Source organism: Salarias fasciatus, chromosome 13 (assembly GCF_902148845.1).
Source record: "Salarias fasciatus chromosome 13, fSalaFa1.1, whole genome shotgun sequence".
Classification (NCBI taxonomy): Eukaryota; Metazoa; Chordata; class Actinopteri; order Blenniiformes; family Blenniidae; genus Salarias; species Salarias fasciatus.
In genome coordinates, this window is record NC_043757.1 from 18,770,577 (window position 1) to 18,786,772 (window position 16,196).

General features: G+C 42.6%; 1 protein-coding gene across 36 annotated transcripts in view; it reads left to right on the plus strand.

Moving 5' to 3' along the window:
• The first annotated feature begins 4,095 nt into the window (after positions 1 to 4,095).
• The window catches only part of kcnma1a (potassium large conductance calcium-activated channel, subfamily M, alpha member 1a), a 138,918-nt gene continuing 126,817 nt past the window's right edge, over positions 4,096 to 16,196 (plus strand). For all 36 annotated transcript variants that reach the window (XM_030107431.1, XM_030107436.1, XM_030107433.1 and 33 more), the window contains exon 1: positions 4,096 to 4,479. In XM_030107431.1, coding sequence (XP_029963291.1) covers positions 4,189 to 4,479 — 291 coding nt within the window. In that variant the 5' untranslated portion in view covers positions 4,096 to 4,188. The remainder of the gene's footprint in view (positions 4,480 to 16,196) is intronic.

Below are 16,196 nucleotides of genomic sequence, written 5' to 3' on the forward strand. Positions count from 1 at the left end.
GCTGGCCGATGCAAACTCCTCCTGTCTGCAAGACCTGTTCATGGTAGGTCATCCTGATGCCTGAAGTAACTCCACTGGAATTATGGTATCAGACCATTTTTTTTAAATCAATTCTTTATTTGCAAGTTTTTGCCAATTGTACAAATGAACAAAGAAACAATGTTTGATCTTTCATTCAGTTTGCATTGTTTCTCAGGTATCGTGACTTGGTTCCAAATAAAAGTTTTTGACTTTAGCTTGAAGTCTGCATGCCCAGTTATGGATACTTTCATTAAACGCATTAATATTTATGCATATTTTTACTTTCATTTTAAATTATTTGACAGTGTATTTTAACAGCAATGACCATCTGTTTTCAAAAGTGTTGCTCCCATTTAAAAGAGAATGTCACAAATCATCCCACTGACCAGTATGAAAATAAATCAAGGAAAACTTTTACCATGAAACTGACTTGAATGCACCACGCTCATGTATCAGGTTTCAGAAACTGGAGTTTTATTAAAAGAATATACTAGCAGATGCAACAGAAGACCTTTTATTCTGCTCTCAAGTTGCATTCTAAATGTATTGAAGTTTGATACAGAGCATAATAAATACAGGATCTCCCCTCTGAGAAAAGCATTAATTGTTTTCCGTGCAGTTGGACAGCCGCTGGCTACGGCACATCTTGCTGGTTGATTGGGTGCTTTTGCCTACGGGCCGTTTCCTCAGAGCTCCTCGTGCGGAGTGACATGGTCCTCCCGCCGATAATGTCACAGTGAACGACCGCCCTCCAGCTGCCTGTCGGGTTCACTGGGGCAAGAGAGTGCCCTACGTCTCCAAAACATCCGCCATGTCTAATTCCTCGAACTGAGTGATGAAAACTGCTGTGGTTATTTATTCCTCCACGAGGCTATTTGTTACTTAATGCACTCTGCAGAATGCTACTGAATGCTTTGGTTCCACACTAAATGTCATATACCCTTAAAGTGCAGGTTGACTCTGCAGTGTCCCAATTCTTTATGTCCTCCAAGTCCCCCCTTACCTCTTTTAGAAAGGAGCAGGAGCTCAGGCCCTGCTGCTGGGGTGTATGTTTCAAGGCAGCTGCTGACAGCTCAACTGAACTTGAGAAGCCTCAAGTGTGACAGTAAAGGATCTTTGTGGTCCACGCTGGCCTTTCCCACCTCACGAGACATCTCGCTGCTGACGAGAGCGCGAGTCCCCGCCCTCCCCCTGATGGGATGAAATCAACCCTTCTGCGTCTTTGTGCTTCCCTGACATGTTAATAACTGCAGCATCTCCACATGTCCTGCGGGATTAGCACCTGACTGCTCTCACGATGATAATCTCCTCATCTGTCAGCGCCGGGACCTGTCGGCTAAAGTTCTGCCGGCACACGGGAACCGCTCAGCCAACAGCTGGCCTTTCATGGAGGATGATCAATTCAAGTCCCCCTCCGACAATAAGCAGCAGCAGCAGCTTTCACGATGACACATGATGTATGTCGCATGCGCTTTCCCTTTCTGTGACCTTCACGGCGACTTACTACTGTGGAGTTTGACCTCAATTCCCCTGCTGTTTTTAACTTTGTTTGTTTTCTCTTGGGAACTTAAAGGGTCTAATAAAATACATTTCAAATGTATAAATAACTACATGAATAAACAGTACTAAGCCAAGCAGAGATACATTTCAACCTGAGGCACAAGAAATCTTGGCTCTATTATTGTTTTGACAACCATCACCTCTGTTGCAGTAGCAATTTTCATATTTTTCTTTCATAAATAAAATATATACTTTTTTTTTTTTTTTATCTGCGGGAAAAATGCAGTGCTCCCCGGTGACAGATCGTCCCTGCAGGCTCCTGTGAAGCAGCATCATTTGGCTTTCATGTGACAGTTCAGCGTTTTACCAGCAGGAGGACGACTTCAAGCCCCATCCCCAGTTATCTGGCTGCCTGAGCACTGGCTGATCAGATGCTGTTCCAGGAGACAAATCCAGCCTCATAATGTATGTGGCGAATGGAGGTGTGCTTTAAAGCTGAAACCTTAGTTTCTCCCTTTGATCTTCCCCCTTCATCAGTTTCTTTTCTGCAGGGACGATTAGAAGTGAAGCCAATGCAAATGATGTGAGAGAAACCGAAGAGCCAAAAACACTCTGCACCTTGAAGTTTGTCCTCTTTTTGTAACTCATATACAATGTAGGCTGCTAAGCAGTGGTGGATTGAAGTGTTGGCCTGCGTTGCATCTATTTTATGTGAAGTTGAAATGCTTACACAGACAGTTGTAACTCCAAAGTGCTATAATTTACAGATTGTCTTGTCTTAACCACCAACCACCACACACACACACAAACTCCCACATGTTGTGTTTCAAGACATTGATTTAGATTCATTCTAAAATCTTCCTACCCAGATCCTAAAACTTGATAAGTTCCCTCAATAGAAACATCCATTTCTCTCCCCACAATGAAGCAAGACCTCATGAGTTCGTGTGCAAATGTATAGGTCCCCACCATTACAGAATAACACACAGACACACACACATTGGACTCAGCAGCTATTTCTGTAGCAGGACTAATATTTCCTTGACAATAATTTACCATCTCTTTTTTCCAAGCCTTGATTTTTCTAAATTAACTGTCACAGGGTCTTGCTGACATTAATTTATAATGTATTTATTTTTCCTGGCTCCAGAAGGCTTCAACTGAACTATCTATAATTGAAGAGTCATGAAAGTATTGGGAGGACAGATTAATCCCAGTTTATTGCAGTCTGCTCCTCAGACATGTGGGGCCTGAAGACACAGGAGCGGTTCTGCACCTGCTGGCCTGGTTCGGTGGTTATTCAGGGCTTCCAGCCAGCTGTTGGCCCCCGACATCCTTTGCTGTGGCTGGCTGCACCTCACCATCATCACCAATCCACACCTGTTGTTTTCTTTTTTTTCTTTTTTTTTTTTCCCAACCACATGTGAGCTCAAAGTGTGAACATATTACAGTAATTGACCGGGGAAGGTTATTTATTTCATAATGCTTACGTGCATGTGTGCACGCACACACAGGGCCCGTTATCAAGGTGATTCTTCAAAATGAAAACAGGGAGGGATGAAGAGCCAAAAGGGGAGCACTATGCTTGATGAGAATCCACCACAATAACATCCCGGCAGGGAGCGAGCGCCTCCAGCGATCCTGAGGGAGCTCATCGTTCTCTGTTCTAAAGGAAGCTATGATGGTTAAATTTATGACTAATCGATCCAGTCCCTTTTTAAGTCCTGCTCGTTCTTTTTTTTTTTACGACGTGCGTCACTGGCGTGCCATAAAGACGCAGCAAATTGTAGCCTTCCTCCTTTTCTTTCTTTTCTTTTTTTTTTTTAATTTTAATAACACCCGTGCGTCCAGAAGACAACACCGGGTCGGTACTTGGAATAAACATCGTGTCGGTACTGCTGCCCTCTGTCCATCTTTATTATTAGCGCGTGGCTCCGCCCCCTACCTGTAAATCTCCCCGCTCTCCTCTCGAGCGGATCTGACAGGCGCGCGCTCAGCTGGCCGCTCCGTGCCGCGGCTGCAGGGGACCGAATGGACACAGCGACATCCACCCGACACGAACAACAACATGTAGGCTTCTTCTTCTTCTCAAAACTCGCAACGATTTAATCTTCACCTCTCGGTGTGTGCGCGTGTTCTTTTTTTTTTTTTTTTTTTTTTTTCCCTGCTTGAGGAAAAGTGAAATCGATTGCTGATCGACAGGATCCCCCGAATGGAAGACGGCTCGAGAGAGAAAGGACGCCTCGCCGAGAACAAGCCGCAACGTTTTGTCTACATTATCTGAGATAGATATTTTTAACCACCACCCCCGGCAGCACACGACGCCGTCTCCGCCGTGGCTTATGGCGTGAAAGAGGCAGAAGCCCCCTCAGAATGAGACGCGCCGGAGACTCGTCATTCTTGCGGATTTAAATGCCTCTCTCCAAGGGCCACCGACCCGCTATTTCGGTCAGGCTCGTGCGTGTGCGCTGCTGCCTCACGCTGTCACGAATAAACAATTCCTAGACTTGTGAAAGACATAAAGAGACTCCGTCGGGTGGGTGAATCTACAGAGAAACAGGGGGATTTTTTTTTTTCCATTTTTTTTTTTGGCTTGTTTTTTTTTTCAAGCAATATGGCTGGTGAGTGGGGCTGGGGACGCTGGCACAGGCTCTCCAAGGCTCCTAAATGCTAGCTGAGGCGGATGGCACGGTTCCCCATGGCAGCGACAGCTCTATGAGGACAAGCAGTATCAATAATAATATAAATCCGGACTCTTCGATTCTAATATCCAAGATGGAAGACGTTGTCATCCCGTTCTCGTCCGAGGTGCCATGCGACAATAATGGACAGCGCATGTGGTGGGCATTCCTCGCCTCCTCCATGGTGACGTTTTTTGGGGGTCTCTTCATCATCCTGCTATGGAGGACCCTCAAATATCTGTGGACTGTTTGCTGCCACTGCAACATTAAAAACAAGGTATGGCTGCCGGTCTGATGAGCTATTTAAATCCCCCGTATATGTACATATTCTGCTCTTAGAAAATGCTGCAGATTTGCTCGTGTTTGTCAGAGACCTTGGCCTGACTTTATTGGTCTGAAATGGCCTTCTCTGACCGAGTGACATGCTGTGAAGCTGAAAAAAAACCCCGATCCGTTATGGTTTGCACCAACTAAAGAAATCACCACGACCCATTGCAGTGTCTATATAAGGAATGCAGCATGATTGTTATTGTCCTCTGGCTGTTTACTACCTCCCACTCTTGAATGAAGGGGCTGATGTTTCATGACAAATATGGGTGGGATGAGAGGAGAGCAATTCCTTCATTTCAATTTGCTTCAACAGGCAGTGGAATATCCTCATGCCACATCAGCTCTTAACTTCTCTTAACTCAAAGTCTAACATTTCACATGGCTATGCCATTCTTTTTCTTCAGCTAAACATATGATCCTGAACAATCCACCATGTGTGTCCTAATGAGGCCCACTGGGACCCCTCATGCAGAACCCAATGACAGCAATGCTGCACCTTTAATAATGAACAGTGCATTTTTAGCTGGGAAGAAACATAATATTTCACTGCTACACCTTTGAGGCAGTTCCACCTGACTGTGGCTGCTGTGTTCATGCTGCACTTCTAATGTTTTTGTGGAGTGATGAAGGTAACCTGTCTGCAGGATTAATATAGAAACAGGATAATAAGGGTGACTGCCCATTATTTTTGCTTGGGGTGGATGAATCATGGCTGATTCACATTTGTATTAAAGCCTTCTTCATATGTGACTCACACACTTGTGTGTTGTGCAAGTGGTCCCCTGGCTGAACACAGGGGCGGCTGAAAGGTAGCGCTGCTGAGAGTGTGCACAAACATACTCCGGACATGTTGGAGTTCATTGTTTGCGTTGGAAGAGGTCGATGTTAAGGCGGGCGCAGAAAGAGAGAGTGAAATTCTTTTGTCCTTCACATGTCTGGAGAAAGTTCAAATGGGCGGCCTTTGACATGTTTGTGTGTCGTGTCCTTTCAACTTGACCCTTTCCTTCCTCACGTCTGTTTGCAGTCAGGCTGAGTGAGAGACAGGGAATAAAGAGCCTCTCACACTGCCCAGGACTGCAGAAAACACCGTTATGTCGAGACACCTGTAAGATGCATCAGTTCTGTGTTCGTGCTCTCACATCTACTGAAATCAAACAGGTGTGAACACAAACTGCAGGCTAATGATTTGGAATTAGCTTTCAGTGGAATTGCAATCGGGAATACTGAACGGGATTTCTAGTGCACTGCATTTTTGATTGCATTTAATAAATTAATTTGATTTCATGTTCATCTGTGAATTTTTTGCTGCCATGTGTGCACAAACATTGAAAAGACATCAATGGTGTTCTGCTGGATCTGAGTTTTGAATAAAATGTGAAAACCTACAATGGAACAGGATTAATTTTAACCAATGGACATCATGTAACCAATTTAAATTTGAAAACCGTAAAACCAGTACCTTTTCCCCCCACATTACAAACATTTTGGTGATTTTAGAATGCGTGTATATTATTTGAACCACATGATTTCTACAGAAATTGTGTCAAATTAGTCAGTGTCACCACCAGCCTGCAGAATGAATATCACTACATGCCTTGACTTTCTTGTTGAAGGCCGCATTGAATGTTAAAGACACCTCGAGGTGGTTTTGAGCTCTAATGGCTCTATTGAGCAATGTTAAATTAAAGCTGTCTTCATTACCTTTGAATTGTCCGCTCAGGCTATTGGCCAAGCTGAAAAACAAGCTGGCATTTACATGAAATAAGAGCTAAAACACTATCGGGCCTGCTTAAAACAAACAGCCCGATCTTGTGTTTACACTCGGGAGTTATTTCCACTCAGTATCCAAGCAGTTACTTGGCTGTCACCCTGCTGTCATTTTGTCATGCCCATGGATCTGGGTATCAGAAATGGCATCAAACCATATGTCATCCTTCATACTTCTCACCATGTTGCTTAGGAAAGTGATGAAACTTAGCCATGTGAGTATAATTAGGTATCCATCTTGTGACTACTGGTGGGTATCGGGTTGCATCTCATCTCTTGCAAATGAGGGGAAACGCTGAAAATGAAAGCCCGTGTCTGTCAGCGCTCGCTGTCTTTGTTGTGGTGTTGCTGTGGGTGGAAGGCAGAGTCATCCCTTTCGGTGACTTTGGGAGGCTTGACACTTGGCCACGGAGGGAAAAGGCTCGTTAGGAGTATTAAGCGGGGGGAAACTGGATCCGTTTCCAGCCGACTGCGGCCAGCGAGGTTGGCATGTGTGAGAAACAGGATGCACGGCCGGCCTTCTGGATTTCTGCGGCGGTACTGGGAACCTGGAATCAGAGGCAGGGAAATAGAGGTGGAAACTCTCGGGGAGATCGAGGGAGGAAGTGAAAACGGGGGGTGTGATGGCGATGAGGGGGTTTGAGATGCGGTGTTACGTTGCGTAGGTGGTGTCCTCCTGTGCTCTGCCATTGACACGCGGCTGCATCCGGTTTCATCTAAACGGTCCTCCTCTCTGTCGGGAGTATAAGTGATCGGGTCAGGGGATCCTACTGGACGGAGGGAGATGTAGCCATGTGGAACCTGCTTTTTTGTTCTTTGCTCTACAGCTGAGGCAACCTGTGTTGCATTATCTGTGTGCTAGAAAACCACTAAATGCACCCAAGCCTTTTAGGCAGCAGTCAGAGGCTCCAGGAAACTGAGATAATCACATTTCTACTGCTTTTTCTCCAAACCCAGACAGGACCGTTGTAGTCTGCACAGTACTTTATAGCATGGCGTATGTCTCCCGGGTAAACTCAAAATAACAACATCTCATAAAAAACAAACAAATACTTATTGATTTTTGGAGCTCTGTGCTCCTAATGGCCACATTTATGGCATCATTTCTTCGCCAGGTGTTTCTCAGCACCATCTTTATTCCACATTTCATCCACAATTATCATTTCATTTGCCCCGAGTGCCCCGGGAAACAGCAGTCATGTGATTTCACTCTGCTTTTACAGCACGACTCCAGACTTCACACTTTATAACTGAGGGGTTTCCTGCTAAGGCGAAGACTCGTTCAAGACAATCACGATAATGCATATGCATGACGGAGAGCGATGCAAGCACAGCCACTCAGTGATACTCAAGAAGAGGAAACCACCGCCATGCTGCGAGGCTTTTTTACGATATAAACCCGCTCTGTCTCCCCTCTTGTATGGTTCTGTATTCGTGTCGAGTTTTGAGCTGTTTTCCGTGCTGCGCCGCTTCACTGCTGCACAGTTATCTAATGGTCTGCTTATCTACTCTGCATCATGCCACCTCCAGGAGTTCTTATATGACGCCTCTGTTATTTGGGATGCGTGGGGAGGAGGAGTATAGAGGCTTTGCGTTTGTGGCACCACTCTATTCAAACATGAATGGCACTATCATCCTCTGGAGAAAATGGCTCTGTGAAAATACAGCTTCTCTGAAAGATGGAAGTAGCTCATACTGTCGGCTGCAGAGACGTAAAATGAATGATGGTAACTGCAGGTATAATCTCTTTCTGAATTTAAAGTGAGACACCAGCAGTCATCTTGATTTCTCTATTGTGATGCAGGTACATCTTTTGGTAACAAATGGAAGATTTTTCTGAATTAGAGACGCTTCAACCAGACTGGTGCAACCCCCCATAATTAACGTCTTGTGATGCCGCTTGTAGTGGTTACTTTAACATCCCCAAAATAGAATTACATTGTGTGCATGGCTAAAGCTTTATCAACTACAAAATAACTCAAAGAGAAAAGGCTTACGATCAGCCACGCACTCAGTTCACATAGACAGCACATGATAAGAACATTTTACTTACTGATTCACATTTTTGATGAATTAAATGGCCTTAACAGTGCTCTTTTTGAAGACTGAAATGTTTTTGTTTGTCCACAAACAAATCATAATTCGTTTACTATTCATGTAAGACAAAAGGAACCCAAAGTATTCACAGCTCAGATAATAGGAAGAGGAAAGTTAAAGCAAGCGATATAGAAAGTCAGCTGCCAAAACGGCTTTTCTTTTGTTTTTATAATAATTAATTTCCTGCTAAAATTGCGCTATTGAAAAAGACCAGAATAAATTAAATTGAAAAAATGCATTTTTTTATGTGCTCGTTTTGAATCCCTTGTATTATAGTTATTATAGTTATAGTTATAGTTATTATAGTATATATGATAGTATTTGGAGTAGTGCGTTTATATATAAGTGTAGATCAATGTTATATGTGACAATTTCTTCAAAATTTGTATTGCAATTATTTCATAAAAAAAATAGTTGGTATAATTTAAATACTAAAAATAGTTAATTAGTTAATTAGTTAGTTAATTCATTTATTGTCTACAGTGTGGAGATTTATCTTTGGTCTCATAAAAGAAAAGCAACAAGCAGAACAACTCAACGACAACAGCAACAACAGGAGCAAACAGCAACACTTAAACACAGACATCTTCAGGGCAAAAGGCAGGACAGCATCGGCAGTTACATTACGACATATCAACGGAACATGGTGTTCAATGCCCCAATTGCGTTAGGGGAAAAAAAGAGTTTTTAAAGATATTACGATTTGCCCTTGGCAAATAGTTGTTTAATGTTATCTGTTTTGTTCGACTGTGTGCGTAATAAGAAGTGATCGTATAGATTTATCTGTTACTAAAGATCAAAAACACAAATGGTAGAAATCTTCCATGTATTTTTTTTATTTGCTTCATTTTCCATCCAGGTTGGTCTCCAGCGTGTTTGTCTTCACTCGTGAGAAATTTTCAGGGAAGTTCATTCCATCAGAGGACTGGTTGTGGTTTCATATCGGCTCCTTACGCAGTGAGAGCACTGCCATGTATTTCAATCCAAACACCAAAACTGCACAGCGCAACACTGGTGAGATATAAATGAGGGCTAAAAAAATACACCTCCTACCTCACCTCGGAACAACAGCTGATGCAGCTACTGTACCGAGCACCTCCAGCCTCCCCCTCATCCCCCCAAGGTGCTACATGCAGTGTGTTATGTGTACTTTAGAACCAGCATTGTACAATTGTTTCTGTCATAACAGCTCTGATGATGGACTGCAGAGCTGTGCCTGTACAGTCCGTTTGTGACATTTGCCCAGATCTAATCTGGATGCAGTTAAGTGTATGCATGAACTCTTGGATTCATATTTTGTGAATATAATTGAGAAAGAAGAACAGACACTTATTGAATTACACATTTCTATGTAGATGTATGTGTGGATGCTTTCACTTTGGACCAGTGCAGGTTGTGGGGATAGTAAGAGAGGAGCGTAGAATAAGCAGTGTTGATATATGGACGTATGGGGAGTTAAAGAAAAGCTTGGTGCATTGAATTAAACCCCTTATTGAGTTTACTATAATCTCTTTTGCTTGGATGTAGCGTAGATTTGTCATTTGATGCCTCACTGTCTCCGAGGATAGCAACACCCTGAATTTTTTTCACTGTTTTAATTGATACATTCCTAATTGCCAGATGCATAGTGACAGTTTTCACATTTCTCATCATTGGTATGAGGCTGGTGTTGTGTCTCGTGTTTGTTTGCCTCTGCACCAGCCAAAAGTCCCTCCGGCAATCACAGGTTCATTAGAATTTCATCTTATTTAATGAGGGTTTGATGTTCTGTGTGTTGGTTTTTCCTCTCCGGATGCCATGTTTTGCTTGTGTGGCATGGCTGATGAGGTGGAGGTGTGAGACGACCTGTGGCTTCGAGGTTAGGTTTTTTCCTTGCGGCTGCACAGGTGATGAGATCGTCTTGTCATTCAACAATACACAGCTTCAACTATAGAGGTTAGACAGGAAAAAAATCTTTTGCTAAAAAATTGTTTCTCGGCCCATTCTCAGAAATCCATTGTAGCATTGCCTCTATAATGGAAGATGGCAGCTTTGGGGAATTTTAAATCTTCACAATGCATTTCCCATGATTGAGGATAGTTATTGATTTTGTTATTGTTATTGATTTTGCTGCTCCAAGGCTTTTCTTTTGTAGCAGGGGAATAAATAAGCCCTGGATGTGAATTACCTCCTTCGGCATTCACATGTGTCTTTTACTACATTTTGTGTTTTTCTGTATGACGAGCAAAAACAAAATGAGGCATGCCTGCACGCTCTTCAGCGCACGTACCTTGGAGTGGAGTGGATTGCGGAGGTGCATGCAGAGAGGAACTGTTGTGAGCCTGTGTATTCCCTTGTGCTTGGCAACTGACCAGCTGCGTTTTGCCAGAGCAGCACGGAGAGCACACACCCTGCCATCAGCTGTCGCGCTCACTAACCTCGGCCTAACTTGGCCCAGCTCGGCCCGCTTCATCCCACACCAGATTACTGAAATCCAGAGCTAATTAAAAGAATAGAAAGACAAAGACCTGATTCAATGAGGGCTGGATGAAACCAGAGCCTCATAAGGACTCTGGCTGTGTGTAAGCACGCGTTCTCAGTTTTTTTTCTTTTTTAATGTCATCTGAGGAATGCTGGGAAGAGGACTGCTATGTTCTTGTGGACAGTGGTTGAGTTGCATGTGTCTTGTCATGTGTTGTTGACACTTACAGGAGCGAGCATGCCTCACAGCTGTCCCAGAGCAAATATGACCAGCAACGTCCTTAACTCGCACAGCTGCCCAGCCATCAGGGCAAGCGCTGCGGCTCATGGTTTTATTCTCTTAATTTAACCCTTTGGAATAACTTGATTGATCAGATTGCCTGTTGTGTCTTAACTGTCAGTATGTCCAATGATACTAAATGAAGAAAAGGCTACAATTTTCTGTAAGATAGCAAACCCTTTGTTTCATGACAACATTGCACAGAGGAGAAATAAAGGGTTGAATAAGAAGATTGTACGAATATTATCTGATTCATGACACGTATTTATGTCTTAACTTTTATGTAACTTGGAAAATATAATGGAGATAAAGAATGTCTTTTTCTTTAAGAATGGTGGCAGCCTTGAATGGTTTCAAAACATAAAAGAACAACGACTAATATCAGTAGAAAACCTGACAAATGCAGTGCTTTCATAAACTTGCACTGTTCAGCACCACTTCCTTACATCTTCTGATGTTGACTGTGTGACTCGTGAGTTATTATTCAGTGCACATCCTTTCTTTTTCTCAAACCTAATCCCTCATTTTCCAGGTCTGATTTGATGGCCATCTAGGGACAGCTGTAGTGTGCATTGCTGATGAATGTTAATCCATAGACAAGGAGAGGCTATATATCAGGCCAGACTATGTATATCATGAAGCAGACACAGAGGTCCACCCTCCACCCTGCACCCCCACCCTACCCAAACCGTGCTGCCCCGCTGTCATGCTGTTATGTCTTCTTTGGCCAGTCACCGGACTATTAAAAGGACATCCACGCCCCAGGAAGTATTCAAAGGTTGAAGGTCAGGGGGGAAGAGTATACCTGGCTCCACAAGGGGGAAGAGTGTTAGAATGGCATTCCCATCATTGCTAATGTGTGATGGAGTCTTGAGCCACCTGATCCTTGCCGAGTCAGACTGGCAGCAGGGGAAACCATTTGCATATATATCCGCTGGTTTAGGCCGGCTTGGCTAAGCTGGCATGGAAGGCCTGCGCCGTGGAGATAGCTGGGTTCTACCTCGCTGTCCAGCGGGATCAAAGCTGATGGTTTCCAGTTGAACAGCCTCCCTACTCAGCTGCTGGTGTCCTGAAACAGCTCACAGGGCGTGTATGTGCCCCTCTATAATTAAGCTATCAAACTTGCTTAAATTAAGCTCCATTTACATTGAGCACATTTATGGGTGATTCAGGAACCATAGAATGACGATATGTTTCTATGTAAATAAATCCCCATAGTGTGCTTTGTGATGTTATTCGAAATAATCAGACTACTATATAAAAAGCATCAGTAATCGTGTCAATCAGAGGCCTTTGAAGTAAACTGGAAAAGACACAAGAAAAGCAAGATGATGATGAAATCGTGACATATAAGAAGAATAATATATAAACACATTTTAGGATATCAAAAGAATTAAGAGTTGACAAATACAAACTAGAAAGGGATTTAAAAATGGAATAAAGCAAAAAAAAAAAATACTGTCTTAGTTTTATATGAAATCACAAGCTAGGCTGCAGAGGTTTGGTTTGATTTTTTCATTTGTGTTTTAAATGTTGATCTTGTATTTGAGTGAAACAGTAACAGCTGGGACAGTCCTGTCGGACTCTTCAGTGGTGTTCCTCTGTACACAAGGTTTGTTTGTTTGAGACTCTCTTTTTGCTGTTGACATTTAATTTAGTGTTTATCTGATGAAATAGTTACCTTTAAAAAAAAAAAAAGAGAGAGAGATTGATTTAGATTTGAATTACCCTTATCCTTCACGATGAAATAAAGCCCTGGGACGTGTATTTTCTGGTTCTGACTATCAACCACCAGCAGCCGGCTCATGCTCTCTCCGTCGTCTTTGTTTTGCGCCCAACAGTCCACCATCAGAAATCAGCAGTGCCAGTGGTGCCCAGATACATCAAAACGTGGTTAACATTATAATTGGTGCTTTGAGCTGTTCGCGCACACACACACAGAACGCGGGAGTGTGTAGAGGACATGGCAGTGACCTTCAAACATCCCAGCAGGCAGTACTTCTGCCTCCTATTTAGAGATCCCATGTCTCTCTTAGCAGCATGCGTGGCTCTGTGAGCCCACAAGCAGTGCCTCCAATCCTCAGGAAGGTTGGGAAAATGTTTGGATTATATAGCAAAACCACCACAGCCACTGCTTTTACTAACCAGTCTCGATTAACCTCTAAGGGGGTCAGGCTAATAGGATAATTGCCGTTCTTCTTGCAGGCTAACGACAGGCTGAGGTTTCTCTGCCTCCATTGCCGTCATGCTATGATGCTAAGTCTGCACCTCATTTGACAGCCGCTCAGTCAGCGTCTAATAGTTAATGGAGCACTGGGCGCGAAGAAAATGCTGTGTTATTCAGGGAAATACAAGTATGAATGACAGCAAAGGGCAGCTCATGAGCTCAACCCTATTCAGCTAAAGTGATCGAGCCTGCTATACAATGATTTTACCTTTTGACTTCTTCTGACATTTTCCAGAGTGGCTGCGCAGTGTGAATAGCACAGCTGTCAATTACAGCCTTGTTTGATGCTTTCACAAGTGAAATCCCAGAAGGTCTTGTCTCACTCAGGTGCCGTCTGCTGCCCACCGCCGCCCTGAACCTGCTGGATTATACCGAGACATGAGCCAAGTCAGGCGGACCAAGCTTTGTAAAATGATGCCCCTAGTGTTGAGCTCCAAATGACAGCATGTGAAGACATCGTGTACAGATGATGCACAGGGTGCACTGGTTCATCGCAGGATGGCTCATAAAATATGAATGATAATGTAGAGCTGCCACGCAGCTCCCTGACAGCCTATATAATAGATATTAAGCTACAGTTTGACTGGTGAGTTGCTGTTAGTCTTTTAAGTTAACAACCGTCCTGGGATGCGTTCAGACTCTCAACATTTAAAAAGTATTTAACAGTGTTGTTCACATCAGTCAGACATGTTTTGAACCTCTCAAACTTAACTTCATCGCTTTTTCCCCAAAGAGATTCTCACAATTTGTAGTTTCACCATATGAATTCATTCACTTGACTTTTTCACTATAAACTATTGGATTCAGATGAAACCATTGCTTTTAAAACGGGTCCATATGCAGCTGCTGTTGGTCAGTTTGCACATTGTCTTTTGAGTCAGGTTGAGCTCACCTGTCGTGTACAAAATGTGTGAAGAAGCTGCTTTATGTTTATCCCGTGCAACGTTCCATTGTTTGGAAGTATGCAAGTTGCGTGCTGCATTGTGTGTGTTTACAGTTTTATTTACTGTTATGGAGAAACATTTATCTGATGCAACGGATGTCAAAGTGACCCTGGCAACTGGCAGAACAAAAAAGCTTCTCCCAGTGGGAACGCCATTGTCCTTCATGGTAGATGTGCACACATGTGGAAAAGGGTAAAATTGGAAAGTGGGTTGTTTGTTGAGGCCTAACTGAAATGTAAACAACAGTCTACCTTTTCCCATACAATTCTGGGTTTGGTTCAGACATTATTGTCTGATGTGTGTTTTTTCCTTAACCAACAATTGTCAGTATTCACATTGCGGTGTGTGCTGAAATGTGCGGTTCAATTATGATGCTGACCAGGGGAGCAGCAGGGATTAGTTCAGGCAGTGTAATTCTATCAGCGGTCCTCATCTAAGACGTGGAATCCTTTGGCCACGGTGGCACACAGCAGTTGTGCTCCATCTCTGTGTTTTGGCAGAGTGTGTGAAGTGTGATGGGCAACAGCATTCAGCTATTCTGCACAAGTGAAGATTTTCAGCACCATGGAGAGCTCATGATGGAAGCCCAAGCAGTTTCACCTACAAATGTTATGCGGGACTGTCAGTGGTGATGGTTATTCTAAACAAAACAAAGAATATTAGAGCTTAAACTTTTTTTTTAATCCAGTTTCTCTATTATTTGACATAACTACCTGCGGCTCAGAACAGACCACAACGTCAAAAGCAACTTCTTAGAAATAATTAAGTCTGTAAGTTCAAGTCTCAAAAGCAGCATGACTTTGTTCCACTGCAACTCATCCGGGATGTGAATGTTTAGTTTCTGTTAAATTTCAATAAACTTTTGCACAATGAATAATTTAAAAAGAGTATCTGCTATCTGATGAGGATTTTCAACTATTCGTTTTACTTCATTTTGATATCGATAAAAAAAGATTAAAATCAAACTAAACTGCATCTACATCCCTGCAAGCTGTTTTTTAGTAGAATACATAATGATTATCAAAGAAAGTCAAATCTAAAAGCTTTGAGACTGTTGTAAAAGTAGTGCTCTGGGAAATGACTTGATCCTTTGGGAGCATTTGCTCAGCAAATGTTATCTGCTTATTAGATTATGCATATTAGAAAACATACATTATATTTCAAGGTTCACTTTCTGGCCAGCGGGAGGAATCTCAGCAGTGCTCAGAATCGACAGGTTTCCTTCTTTGAGGCCTGTAAACACACTCGGTGAATATCATAGATCCAGCAAATCTTGCGTAACAACATTTGTCCTGCAGAAAGAAGCATCCAAAACAATGTAGGACACAATCTCACTGAAGATTGTGAGCCTGATTAAAATTAGCACTGTCTCTATAGAAAATGCACTCATTCCTTATTTATTATGATGGGAAGGATGATTTTTTTTCTTCATTCTTTTCTTTATCATTTATATACAAGAGTGCTTGAAATTTTTTAACTGAATGAGTGAACAGTGAACAATGAAAGTTAAATCAAAGACTTAAGGCAGAAGGCTTTTTTTTGAGGAATGTGTGACAGAAATATATATGAAAATTATGCATCAAGATGGTTTATATCAGTGTGATCGTCATGTGTATTTAATAGAGTAAAATCTGTCAGTATTGCTTTTTTAATTGACAGTATGCCAGCTTTTGTTACTGATTCAACATATGTCACTGCAAAATATCTTCTACATCTTATATTCGGCATTTGCCTGGTTTGTTACTGTGTACCTACTACTGGAGATCTGTACGGTTATCTAGTTCTTTAATGTAAAATAATTTTCATTGAAATGACTGTTTCAGGTTTCAAGTACATTATTGGCTGTTTTCTTTTCGATAAGCGACATTTTTAAGGCAGGAATGTCGGTT